This window comes from Talpa europaea, assembly GCF_964194135.1.
Source record: "Talpa europaea genome assembly, chromosome: 11".
Lineage (NCBI taxonomy): Eukaryota > Metazoa > Chordata > Mammalia > Eulipotyphla > Talpidae > Talpa > Talpa europaea.
In genome coordinates this window covers 50,462,786-50,476,325 of record NC_140078.1, presented here as the reverse complement: position 1 = coordinate 50,476,325, position 13,540 = coordinate 50,462,786, and the positions used below count along the sequence as shown (strand labels likewise).

Genomic DNA, 13,540 nt, shown 5'->3' with positions numbered 1-13,540 from the left:
ACACACAATAGGACTGTTGTGCAAAGTTAGCCTCCCCCTGCCCAGGATAAAGACACACTGTTTGTGCTGCCAGGGTTCTGGAGACGTGAAGTACCACCTGGGCATGTATCACCGGCGAATCAACCGTGTGACAGACAGGAACATCACCCTGTCGCTAGTGGCAAACCCTTCCCACCTTGAGGCCGCCGACCCTGTAGTAATGGGCAAGACCAAAGCTGAGCAGTTTTACTGTGGGGACACCGAGGGGAAGAAGGTAAGTTTGCTGGAGCCTGGCCAGGGAAGGTCCTGGCATGTCTCAGACTTTGTTTCTGGAATTTAACAAAATATTCTTATCTTTGATTTTTCTCCCCTCCCCCAATTTTAACAAAATATTTCAAACAGTTGCTAACAGAAAGTTTCTAATAGACTTTGAAATATAATAATAGCAATAATAAAATAGTCGCTATTACATATACTCTTTCTCCCAAGTTGTGACCACCAGAACTAGGCAGAAAATGATTTGCTTTTGTCATAACCACATCTCTGGAAAAGCCAAATAATGTTGATGGGCAAAGAGGTATTGTCACTGAACAGGAGGAGAGAATCTTAAGGAAAAAGTGTGGGTAAGTCTAAAGGAGAAACTGTAAAACTGGCAGATGTGAGAATAGCTCCCTCATCATTGTAAGGGAGGTAAGCTCATGGCACTCTCAGAAATGGAGGACAGAGAGCCCTGGAGCTGGCATTTTCCAGTTGTTCGATGGTGAACACTCGGTGTTGATTGGCCAGCCTGCGTGTGTATAGAAATCCTCAGTTGATTGCAGCTGTTTGTCCTTGCCTGCTCTGAGGATAGAGGTCTGAAACTAGTTATATAATTTTTATTACTTAATGATGACATCAAATCTAAACTATCAGAAAGATCATAAGCTATTGTAATGTGTCTGTGACATCAGCTTCACCACCCTCCTCTTATGGATTTCTTGCATTTTCTAGAATCAAGACCATATGTAATGAATCTGATAGACTATACACAGTATGATAATAGATCTGCTAGTTACTGGCAGATTTATACGGGTGTATGTTGGCAGTGCACCTAAAGGTAGTCAAGCCTCAGACAGCAGGCAGTCATCACATTTTGTTGAAGGAGCAGCAAGATTTAGGTAGGTGGGAAGGAAAGAAAGTACTCTGAAGATGAAAGATAGGAGCAAAGTTGGAGGATGGGTTGGAGGCCCTGTGGGCAGAGCAGAAAAGAAGCTGGGGCAGAGAGAACTGGTCCACGAATGCCCTGGACAAAGATCAGACTTTTTAGAGGTGGAACCAAGTATTAGTTTACAGCATTCTGTAATTTAAAAATTCTGTAAGTCTACTGATACTATGCAGTTATACATGGAAGATGAAGATAACTGCTGGTGATAGAGTCTGGGCCAGAGGTGATACTGGGAACAAAACATAGTTCCTGCATTAGTTGACACCTGCAGTAAAGAAAGAGTATGACTGCTGGGGAAGATGTTAGGAAGTGGAGGTTATTTGCATGAACTTGAAGGCTGGACATTGCCATAGAAACGCCAGGTCAATGGAAAGGGGCCGCCCATGTAGTACCTTCACCAGTGAGATGGATGGCTAGGATGGGACAGGGAGGAAGTCAGCATTGGTGACCAGTGACTCCAGTACTTCTGCCCCTAAACAGACCTTACACTTGTGTTTACCATCCACTTGAGCTAGTAAGTTCCTGGTTAAGATGCTTGGCTGTGGACATTTTGAGACAAGTAGAACAAGAAGGAATGAGATTACCAAAAACTTTATGTGACATCCACATTCATAAATTATAGACAAAGGTCACTCAAGCAGTGCTTGCTTAGAATGCTGTAAACATCCTGAAATGAAATAAAATAATTTTGAAAAAGTAGTAAAATATATGAAGTGCTTTAAAATGATCACTCTAGTCTTGCGAGCTGTGAAGTCAGAGAACCTCGTTAGCCTTCTGGTCACCACCTTGTTGTAGGGAGTGGTCACACTGCCCAAAACCCCCAGGCCACCCTTCTCTCAGCCTCTCTGTAATCTTACAAAAACCCCAGGTAATTTGATTCTCTTCAACCCAGAATTTAGGGAACTGGAGTATGTGTTACATAACTTTTAGTGTTGAAGGAAAATTACGTAATTTTTATAAATGTGGTTGAGGTTATTCAGTAACCCTGTGCAAGGTTGAAACTGACCTAGTGTGGCTCTGAGGTAATGTGGCCTTTGGGATGTTGATGTGGGCAAGCAGCTCCCCAGTGTGGCAGGGTGACCTGCAGCAGATGGAGACCAGCTCCAGCCAGGGTTCAGGCCAGGCCACTGGAGTAAGCCAGACAAATGGAGCATAGGAGTACATGATTCCAGCAGCCAGCCCTATGCTGAAGGAACCTGAGGGACAGCTGTGCAGCCTTGTAATGAAGGCAGTATGACGTCACAGAAAGATCAAGAGAAAAGGCCACCCTGAAGTGCACGTGACAACAGAAGATTGTGCAGAGACAGCTCTGTAAGAAGGAAATGACACACCATGGCAATCAGAAAGAAACAGCCTATCTTCTAGTTACTTTCCCACCCACCAGGGCACCAAGCTGGGACCTGGCTGGGACCACCCATGAGGAGGCCCCTAAACAGACCAGACACTTGTGTTTACTGTCCATCTGAGCTAGTGAATGTCCCTGCATCCATCAAAGACTGGAAACGTGGGGAGCCAAGGAGACATGTCAAGAAGGCATCAATGAGTAGGGGTGGGCTGGGACATGGGGGACACTGCACAAATGTATAATGTGTTGAAGGCAATGAGAACTAAGGATCTCACAGTATAGGAGGTGTTTATAAATATGGAAGAAAACAGAAAAAAGTTGGGTTGGAATGAAAGGTGTAGCTATGCTATATTTCAAAGATACAGAAACATCTATGTGTGTGAATGGATATACATCTGTTTTCAGTTTGTTAATGTTGAAAGTCCTGGAAGTGGTAATATCTTACTAGTGATGAGCACCCAAATACTGGTGATAAGTGCCATTCTCTACTGAAGGAACTAGCCCCCTTAGAGAAATGGCTGCTTTCAGGACTGGGCAGGATAAGCTCAACGTGAGGCCGAAATCTGTTGTTCCAGAAAGTGATGAGTCCGAACCACATCTGGGATATGTGAGCACCAAAATAACTACTGTCATGAATCAGTTATAACCTGTTGAGTAAAATGGGATCCACAGGTACATCTAATATAAATAAATAAATAAAAGGCAAGAAAGAAATGAAGTTTCTTCCTTGCAGAAGACACCAGCAAATCAATGTAGGAGTGACACCTGGCAGCATGCAGGAGGTGGTCATTGAGGCTCATGGGCAGAGGTTTGGTGGGGTTTTCCTCATAAATACTACCACTGATCTCACACCAAGGAGAAAATAGTGAATTTAAAAGGAGAAACAGCAGACAGCTACTTACACCAGTAACTGAAGTTAACCTCACCAGCATGGGGCAGGCCAGCTCAAGCACCATCCCTGAGTCTCAGTACACAAGGATGTGGAGACAGGAGAGATAAGGAGCTGCTCCATATTGAAGGAACTGAAGACCTATGACGCCACAGCCCAAATCTAGGGTTTGGGTGGGTGCAGGTCTGAGCCAGCACTACTTTCCTGGTCAGAGTCCCGAGTGGTGTGTTCAGGGACGGTGGACATTGGCTCTGAGCAGACCATGATAGTGGGATGGTGGGTGTGTAGACATGGAGCAGATACGCTGGGCTGCTGGCAAGTCTGGGGCTGGGGCAGGTTTGGGCATCTTTGTGCTCTCCTGTCACTTTCTAAATTTGAAATGATCTCAGAACAGATTTTGAAAGCAGATTGTGACTTAATCACTAGTGTACCTTATGGCCATGGCAGGCAAGAGTGTGTTGGATTTAGGGTCTCCCTTATGTATCTGCAGGTTATGTCCATCCTTCTGCATGGAGACGCTGCTTTTGCTGGTCAGGGCATCGTGTACGAGACTTTCCACCTGAGTGACCTACCATCCTATACAACTCACGGCACCGTCCATGTGGTTGTCAACAACCAGGTAACTGGGTTTTTCCAGCAACAGGCAGGCATGAGGTCTTTTGGTTGTAGAAGGCCAAGACCACAGAATCAGATCAGTACCTGATCACTCTTTCTCTTGAGGATTCTATGCTCATATTACTCTTACTTAAGAATGACATTTCTTAGTTATTGAAAATATTTGTAGTTTTTTAATTATAAAAATATAATTTTTATGTGTATTATAAATAATATGGACACAGGAAACTTTTTTTTTTTTTTTTTAAGATTTACTTATTTATACAAGCACTGGGTACAGCAGAAGCGCGGGAGGGTGAGAGAATTCACCAGAGCCAGAGCGGGGAACAGAACAGAGAGACTGACAAAATACACTGCTGAGGGGAGCAGTGGGTGGCAGGAGAGGTCTGTGTACCATGTGGGACCCTCGCCAGAGGCTGGGGATCGAACTGGCGCTGCAGAGGCTGCGGGCAGCTTGGTAGCCCAGCGCTCAACTGCTGAGCCACCAGGGGAGGTCCCACAGGAAACTTTTTAAGTAGAGAGATTTTAATTACATCACTTCAGGTAGTGGTGGTGTTTTAGAACTTTTTCTCTTGAACATATAGATAACTTTTCTTTTTTAAGAAACAAGTTCTACATAACTATTTCATATCCATTGCTTCCTTACCACATCATTTTTCATGTCATAGTCTCAACTACTATTTTAATGGAAATATCCATTATAGGTTACTTGAGAAAATAAACATTTCCATGTTGTTAGACCTTTAGGAGTCTCATTTTCACTGTTTTAAATAATGCTGTGATGAATAGTCTTACAGGTTAATACTTCTGCCCATCTCTGACACATGTCACTGTTATATCTTCAGTCAACTGAAGGTGTCTTAGGATGCATCTCACTAACTTATGTGAGCTTTCATGTGCCTTTTAAGTACAGGCATTGCACTTGATACCAAAGAAAGGGTGTGTTCCCTGCCCTCACAAAGTCTGTAGTTTAATGCAGGGGAAGGGGTCTGTGAGATACTGGGTTAAATGTTTCTTTGAAGATTTGACCATTAAATGAAGATTAAAGGTCAAGTGAACAAATATTAGGGAGCATGGATCAAGCTAAGGAAACGGTCCCTGTGTCCAAGGAGGAGGCAAGGTCATCCCAGCTAATGTGTGGTTGTATGAGAGGCAGCCCTCATCAGCCAGCTTCTGCGAGGCCCCCAAGTAAAGAGGATCTTGTTCCAAATCCAGAGAAACTGAAGCAAGGGGACAAGAAATAGTTTGATTTATAAAGATGATTGGTTGCCACTTACAGAATGAGGAGGGCAGAGAAACAGTTGTACCTATCCCAGCAAGAAGTAGAGAAGGGAAATTGTTAACACTGAAGTAAGTGTGGTTTTCACTGTATAGTAACTGCTGAAGAATCTGGTCAGATACAAAAGAGTGAAGAATAGTATCAAGCATGGATATCCACACAGTATAACAGCTATTTATTAAGTGTCAGACATTAAATTAGGTACTTCCCAGACTTAATCCAGTTGCTACCTATGGTTTAGGTGGTGTTAATTCCCATTTTACAGAGCAGAAAATTGAGCAGAGTGAATAACTTGCTTGAGAACCAGTGTTTGATCATCTTTCCTTCACATAATATGAGGAAGAATTTTGAAAGATTTTTTTTTTAATTTATTTATGCATGTAAGACCTGGGGTATAGGGCACAGGTGCAGGGAGTGAGAGGATTCACCAGAGACAGAGTAGAGCAGAACAGGCCAATCTACTGAAATACACTGCTGAGGGGAGCAGCAGGGGAGACAGGAGAGGGCTGTTGCACCCTGTGTGTTGAACTCATGCAGCAGTGGCTGGTGATAACTTGATAGCTCTGAGACTTTAATCCCTGTGCCAGGTAGGCCCAATATGAAGAAGAATTTTGAAAAAGTGCCAAGGACATGAAAAAATGTTCATCACTTATTAGGGAAATGCAAATCAGAACCACAATGAGATACTACCTCATATCTGTGAAAATGGCCATATTAAAAAAAAAAAAAAAACGCACAATAAATACTGGTGAGGGTGTGGAGATAGAGGAACCCTCTTATACCGGAATGTAGGAATGTTGGTAGGACTGTAGACTGCTCCAGACAGAGTGGGAAGCAGAATGGAGATTTCTCAAAAGACTAAAAATGGATCCGCTATATGACCCAATATTCCATCTACCCAAAAACACACAAAAACACTAATTCAAAAGGAAACCTGCACTCCTATGTTTATTGTAATACTATATGCAATAGCTAAGATATGGAAGCAACCTAAATATCTCAAAACGGATGAATGGTTCAATAAGATGTGGGTGGCATTTAAAAATAAAAAAAAAAAAAAAACAGAAGCTGTGGTGTATACACAGTGGAATACTACTTGGTAATGCAAAAAAGATAAACTCATACAAAATATATACCAAAAAAAAGTTTTTAAAAGAGAAACTTGCACAATAGTGCAGCAACACGGACAGAGCTGGAAGGGATTATGCTAAGCAAAATAAGCCAGAAGGAGAAAGATAAATACAGAACAGTTTTACGTACATGTGTAATATAGAGAAACTAAACAAATACTCACACAAAGACAAACTTTAAAACTAACCATTCAGCAGCAGCTCTCCTGCCCACGTGTGACTATGCAGGTGTTTTTCTTCACCAACCTTTCCCTCTGCAAAGCAACAGAGGCAGCTCTTTCTGCCCACTTATGTCTGTGCAAGCATCCTTTACTTCCCTTCCCTTTTTATAATAAACCTGCCCTTCTGAATATTAAAAAAAAGAACCAAAAAACCACACAACCCTTGAAAGCTGACCATATATCTGAAGCATCCAAGAGAGAAAGAAGGAGTGGGAGAGCGAGGGCTGTGAACAGAATGGGGGGACAGCACAGTGGACTATGGTGAAGGATTATGGTGCTTTGGGTGAAGTAGGGTGACCACACCTGAGGTGAGAAATCCTGTACTGTCAAAAATTAACAAGGATGTCATCACCTCCCTGGTGGCCTCGGGGTTAAGTCTTAGTGGTATCACCTCTAAGACCTGAGTTCGATCCCCAGCCAGGGAGCTAACCCACATATGGCACAGCAGACCTCTCCTGTCTCACCCACTGCTCCCCCCTTAGCAGTGTATCTTAGTAAATCTGCCTGTTCTGCTCCCCACTCAGTCTCTAGTGAATCGAAATACCCCCTGCAACTCTGGCCTATACCCCAGTTCTTCTATGCAAAAATAAATTAAAAAAAAAAATTAACAAGGAGTGGCCTCCCTGGTGGCACAAAGGTTGGGATGCAACCTGTGAAGCTGTCTGCAGCACTGCAGCACGAGTTCAATTCCCAGCTGGGAGCAACCCACATGATGCAGCAGACCTCTCCTGGCCCGCCCACTGCTCCCCTCAGCAGAGTACTTTGGTCAGTCTGCCTGTTCTGTTCCCTACTCTGTCTCTCATGAATCCTCTCACCCCCCATGCCTCTGGCCTGTACCCCAGCTCTTGCATGCATAAATAGATGGATCTTTTAAAAAAAATTAACAAGGATGTAAACAATGGTACTTCATACTTTTCATTAAAAAACTTTTTTTTTTATTAATTTTATTTATACATGCACTGGGTACAGTCAGAAGCGCAGGAGGGTGAGAGAATTCACCAGAGCCAGAGCGGGGAGCAGAGCAGGCAGAAGGAGCGAAGTACACTGCTGAGGGGAGCAGCGGGCGGCAGGAGAGGTCTGCGCGCCATGTGGGACCCTCCTCCAGTGGCCAGGGAGCAGCCGGGGATCGAACCGGCACCACAGAGGCTGCGGGCAGCTTTGCAACCCAGCGCTCAACCGCTGGGCCACCCGGGGAGGCCCTAAAAAACTTTTTTAAATTAAAAAAGTGATTATGGGAAACTTTCAAAAACAAAAAAAGAGCCAAGGAAAAAAGCCTTAAAAATAAAGAAAAGACCATTACTCTACTACTGTATTTTAAATCAGTGACTAAGTACAGAATGGACTTAGTGCTTGTGGGTAGAACTGAAATGTTAGCAGGAGAACTAACATTGGAAAAGGGCCAGCAGAAATCATTCAGAGAAATTGGACTCCCAGACTCAAGAAAACAGTTTCCCACAAGTAAAATATCTAGACTTGGGTGAATTCAATCTAAGGGTCATACATAGATTATTTAATTTGATGGCAGAACCTACATAGTAATGGCTTATAAATCATGGCAACCAGATGAGGTGAGAGTCCGTTAAAAAGACCAGAATAGATTCTTAACCTAAACAAAGGACATGTCACTAATATAGTATGCCACCCAGGCCCTTGACCGAGTCCTTCATTTTTGTGCACTTGGTTGAGAAGTGTAATGTGAACAATGTTGTGGTTGTGTGACTCTTAATTATAACATGCCTATCAGAAATTCCTGGTTAATGAGTTAGTGATAGTAGCATACACTGTCAGGTTCACACTTTTATCAGTGACAGGAGAAACTGAGGAAGCAACATTTAGAGATGACCCAGAGTTTAGAGGGAGAGCTGAGATGCACATTTAGAATCAGGATTCAGAACTCTCAGTCCAGAAGGTTGAGGTACAATCAACAGGACTTTTATTTTTATTGTTTTATTATAAAATTTTTATTTTTTTATTATACTTTATAAATTCACCCATTTTGGATATAATTCTTTAAATTTTCACAAATGCATGCAATCATGTAACCATCATCAATGTGTGAGTTTAATCATTACAGAAAAAAACTCCCTGGAAAACACCATCTCTGATATATAGAAACCAGTCTGTGGCTTTTTTAGTCTGGCTTCCCACTTGCATTCATCTTTATTCTTGTGATTTGTTTATTCATCCACCCACTGAAGGGACTTTAGGTTATTTTCTGCTATTGGCAATTATAATTAAGGCCACTGGAAAACTCCCCATGCAGATTTTATTACATGCATCAGTTTTTCTTAGTCTGTATAAATACCTGTAAATACCAAGAGATGGAACTGTTCTGTATGTTAACTATATGTTATCCTTTACAAGAAACTGCCATACCTCTCCAAAGACACAGACAACTCGTAGGCACATGAAGTTTCTCATCATCTCTTATTATTAAAGAAATGCAATTTGAAACAACAATTACATATCACTTAATTTCTGTGAGACTGGCTCTTATCCAAAAGACAAACAACTAGTTAGAAAAGATGTAGAAAGCGGGCCTCCCTGGTGGCCTAGAGGTGAAGTCTCAGCTCTATCACAGCAAAGGCCCACCTTGACTGCCTGAGTTGGTATCTGGCCAGGGAGCTAACCTACATATGGTGCAGCAGACCTCCTCTGTCTCTCCTGCTGCTCCTCTTAGCAGTGTATAGCTCAGTAAATCTGCCTCCTCTGCTCCCTACTCTGTCTCTGGTAAATCCCGCCCCGCCCTTCCCCCCACACACACACACACACTCACACTCCCCCACACCTCTGGCCTGTATCCCAGTTCTTCTATGCAAAAATAAATAATTTTTTTTTTAAAGAATGTAGAAAGAAGGGAACTCTTAGGCACTATTGGTGGGAATGTAAATTGGTATAGGCATTATGGGAAGCAGGAGATTCCTCAAAACATTAAAAATAGAAGTCCCGTATAATCCAGTTATCCCACTTCTGAGGTATTTACCTGAAAAATTTAAAAACAAAACCCTAATTGGAGGAGATCTGTACACCTCCATGTTTATTGTAGCGCTATTGAAGATGTATTCCTGCCATTTGCATTATGATGGATGGATCCAGAGGGAATTATGCATAACGAAATAAGCTAGACAAAGATAAACACCATATGATTTCACTCACATGTGGTATATAGAGAAAATAAACATACAGATGAACCTAATAAAACAAAAATTAACTTTTGGACTTTCAGATTAATTTTTTTTAATTTAAATTTTATTTTTATATTCCCCATACAATTATAACCCCCTTATTTTGACCCCAAGCCCTCCTTTCCCCGCCCCACCTCCCATAGAGTGTCTCTGGTTCATAGTTGTTTGTTGATTTTGATATTTTCTTTCTTATAGTTATTCTTTTTCCTGGTCCCTTATTTAAGTTTTCTAGATTCCTGCTATGAGTGAGACCATCCAGTATTTTTCTTTTTCTTTCTGGCTTATTTCGCTGTGCATGATCCCTTTCAGTGCCATCCATGTTGCTGCAAATTGCATGTGCTTATCTTTTTTGATTGCTGAGTAATATTCCATGGTGTATATGTACCACATCTTCTTGATCCAGTCATCTATTTTGGGGCATTTGGCTATTAGGGGTGCAGGTGTTCTTTGGAATTGATGTTTCTGTGTCCTTTGGGTAAATACCTAGGAGTGGAATTGCTGGGTCATATGGAAGCTCTATGTTTAGTAGGTCCAGAAATCTCCACACAGCTCTCCATAGTGGTTGGACCAGTTTGCACTCCCACCAACAGTGCAGGAGAGTTCCTTTTTCTCCACACCCTCGCCAACATTTGTTGTTGCTAGTTTTTTTAATATGTGCCATTCTCACTGGTGCAAGATGGTATCTCATTGTAGTTTTGATTTGCATTTCCCTGATTACAAGTGATGTTGAACATTTTTTCATATGCCCTATCAGACTAATTAATGGTTGCCAGAAAGGAAGGGAAGAGAGGAGGGAGAAGAAACAATGGTATAGCAAAGAATAGATTTGGACTTTTATTTTTTTTTTTATTTTTTTTTTTTATTTATTTATTTGCTTGCTTGTTTTGTTTATACATGCACTGGGTACAGTCAGAAGCGCGGGAGAGTGAGAGAATTCACCAGAGCCAGAGCGGGGAGCAGAACAGGCAGAAGGACCGAAGTACACTGCTGAGGGGAGCAGCGGGCGGCAGGAGAGGTCTGCGCGCCATGTGGGACCCTCCTCCGGTGGCCGGGGAGCAGCCGGGGATCGAACCGGCGCCGCCGAGGCCGCGGGCAGCTTCGCAACCCAGCGCTCAACCGCTGCGCCACCGGGGAGGCCCTAGATTTGGACTTTTAGCAGTGAACTTAATGTAGCATATACACATGTTGATTGGAAACAATGAACACTTGAAACTTACATAATACTCTGCATTGTTACTTCAAAATAAAGAAAGAAAGAAAACCTTAAGGAAAGAAAAACAACTGCCAAACTATTACCCCAAATGTCTATATACTTTGCAGTGAATGAGTTCCTGTTGCTCCTCTTCCTTGCTAGCTCAAGATACTGTGTTTTTTGCATTTTAACTTTTGTGTTCTAATATGTGTATAGTGTCTCATGTGGCTTACTCTGTATTTCCCTAAAGACTCAAGGTATTGAACATCTTTTACTGGGCATATTAACTGTATATTATCTTAGTGAAGGCTTTGTTGGGTGGAGAGATAGCTGATTGTCTATTAAAGTTTGAGTTCTTTATAGATTCTGGATCAAGTCCCTTATAAGAGATGTGTTTTATGAAGATTTTCTTCATTTTTTAACTTATCTTATTCCTACCAGTATCTTTCATGAATTAAAATTTCTTCATCTTCATAAAGTTCTGTTTATGAATTTTTTCTTTTCTAGGTCATGGTTTTAGTGTCAAATCTCAGGAAACTTTACTTTTCCAAGATCACGAAGATTCTCCCTCATCCTCTAGAAGTTTATAACTTTATTTCTTATAAAGCCTGTGCTATATTTTAAGTTTGAATTTCTATTTTTGCTTGCAGATGTGTAGTCCTCCAAATTTGTAACTTTAAAAAGGTTTTTTTAAGGTTTTATTTATTTTTGTATGGAACTGTGATGTAGGCCAGAGGTGGGGGCGGGAGTGGTGAGCAAATTCACCAGAGACATAGTAGGGAGCAGAGCAGGCGAATTTGCTGACATACACTGCTGAGGGAAGCAGCAAGTGAGACAAGAGAGGTCTGATGCACCATATGTGGGTAGCTCCCTGGCCAAAACTCAGGCCATAGCAGTTATAGCGCCGAGACTTAACCCCTAGGCCATCAGGGAGGCCCTTTAAAATTATTTAGCTATCCTTGGTCATTCATTTGCTTTTTATATATTTTAGAATTGTTAGGGGGAAAGGGTGTCCTGAGCAAACACCATACAGGCTTTGTGCACTCCTCCCCCACTCCATCAAGACACTGGGAACTACAAATCCCATGATCCCCAAAGGGAAGGTTGCGAGGACTTGAGGGCAGAGTTGAGCAGCTATGTTCTCTGTTTGAGTATTTAACTGGCCATGTGGCCGGGGGACTCTATAAGGTTTCTATTTTGAACATTTTATATTAATTGGGTGACATAAAACATCCTTTGTGACTGGCTTCTTTCACTTAGCAATGTTTTCTTTTTTTAAAGATTGGTTTATTTGGGCCTCCCCGGTGGCGCAGCGGTTGAGCGCTGGGTTGCGAAGCTGCCCGCGGCCTCCGCAGCGCCGGTTCGATCCCCGGCTGCTCCCCGGCCACCGGAGGAGGATCCCACATGGTGCGCAGACCTCTCCTGCCGCCCGCTGCTCCCCTCAGCAGTGTACTTCGGTCCTTCTGCCTGCTCTGCTCCCTGCTCTGGCTCTGGTGAATTCTCTCACCCTCCCGTGCTTCTGACTGTACCCAGTGCATGTATAAACAAACAAAACAAAAAAAAAATAAATAAATAAATAAACATGCCTCTATAAAAAAAAAAAATAAATAAAATAAAGATTGGTTTATTTATGCATACAAGAGCTAGGATGTATGCCAGAGGTGCGGGAGGGTGAGAGGATTCACCAGAGCCATAATGGGGAGCAGAACAGTTGGCTTGACCGAAATACACTGCTGAGGGGAGCAGCGGGTGAGACAGGAGAGGTCTGCTGTGCCATGTGGGTCAGCTCCCTGGCTGGGGATCAAACTTGTGCTACAGTGGCTACGAATTGCTTTGTAGCGCTGAGACATAATCCCTTGCGTCACTAGGAAGGCCCAACATAATGGGGGTTTTTTTGTTGGTTTTTTTAGTATTTGTTTATTTTGTAGAAGAACTGGGGTATAGGCCAGAGGTGCAGGAAGGGGTGAGAGGATTCACCTGGTGAGACAAAGTGGGGAGCAGAATAGGTAGATTTACTAAAAGAGGAGCTGCTAAGAGGAACAGCAGGTAAGACAAGAGAGGCCTGCTGCGCTATGTGGGTCAGCTCCCTGGCTGGGGATTGAACCCAAGCCATTATGGTGACACTACATGCTGAGACTTAAGTGCTGAGTCTTAACCCACCAGGAAGGCCTTTTTTCACTTAACATAATGTTTCAGTGTTATATCTTTTTTTTAAAGATTTATTTTATTTATACAAGAACTGGGGTACAAGCCAGAAGTGTGGAAGGGTGAGAGAATTAACCAGACAGAGCAGGGAGCAGAACAGGCAGATGGATCAAAAACACTGCTGAGGGGAGCAGCGGGCGAGACAGGACTGGTCTGCCGTGCCATGTGGGTATCACCCTAGCCGGCCGGTAATCAAATGCATGCTGCAGAGGCTGCGGACAGCTCCACAGTGCTGCATTCAACTCACTGCACCACCAGAGAAGCCCAAGTATATCATTCTTTTTATTGCTCATAAT

General features: G+C 42.7%; 1 protein-coding gene across 4 annotated transcripts in view; it reads left to right on the top strand.

Moving 5' to 3' along the window:
- The window catches only part of OGDH (oxoglutarate dehydrogenase), a gene marked incomplete at both ends in the record, with an annotated part of 65,072 nt that overhangs the window by 38,804 nt on the left and 12,728 nt on the right, over nt 1-13,540 (top strand). For all 4 annotated transcript variants that reach the window (XM_084246716.1, XM_084246714.1, XM_084246717.1 and 1 more), the window contains 2 exons: nt 74-253; nt 3,908-4,036. In XM_084246716.1, the coding sequence (XP_084102842.1) occupies nt 74-253; nt 3,908-4,036 (309 nt within the window). The remainder of the gene's footprint in view (nt 1-73; nt 254-3,907; nt 4,037-13,540) is intronic.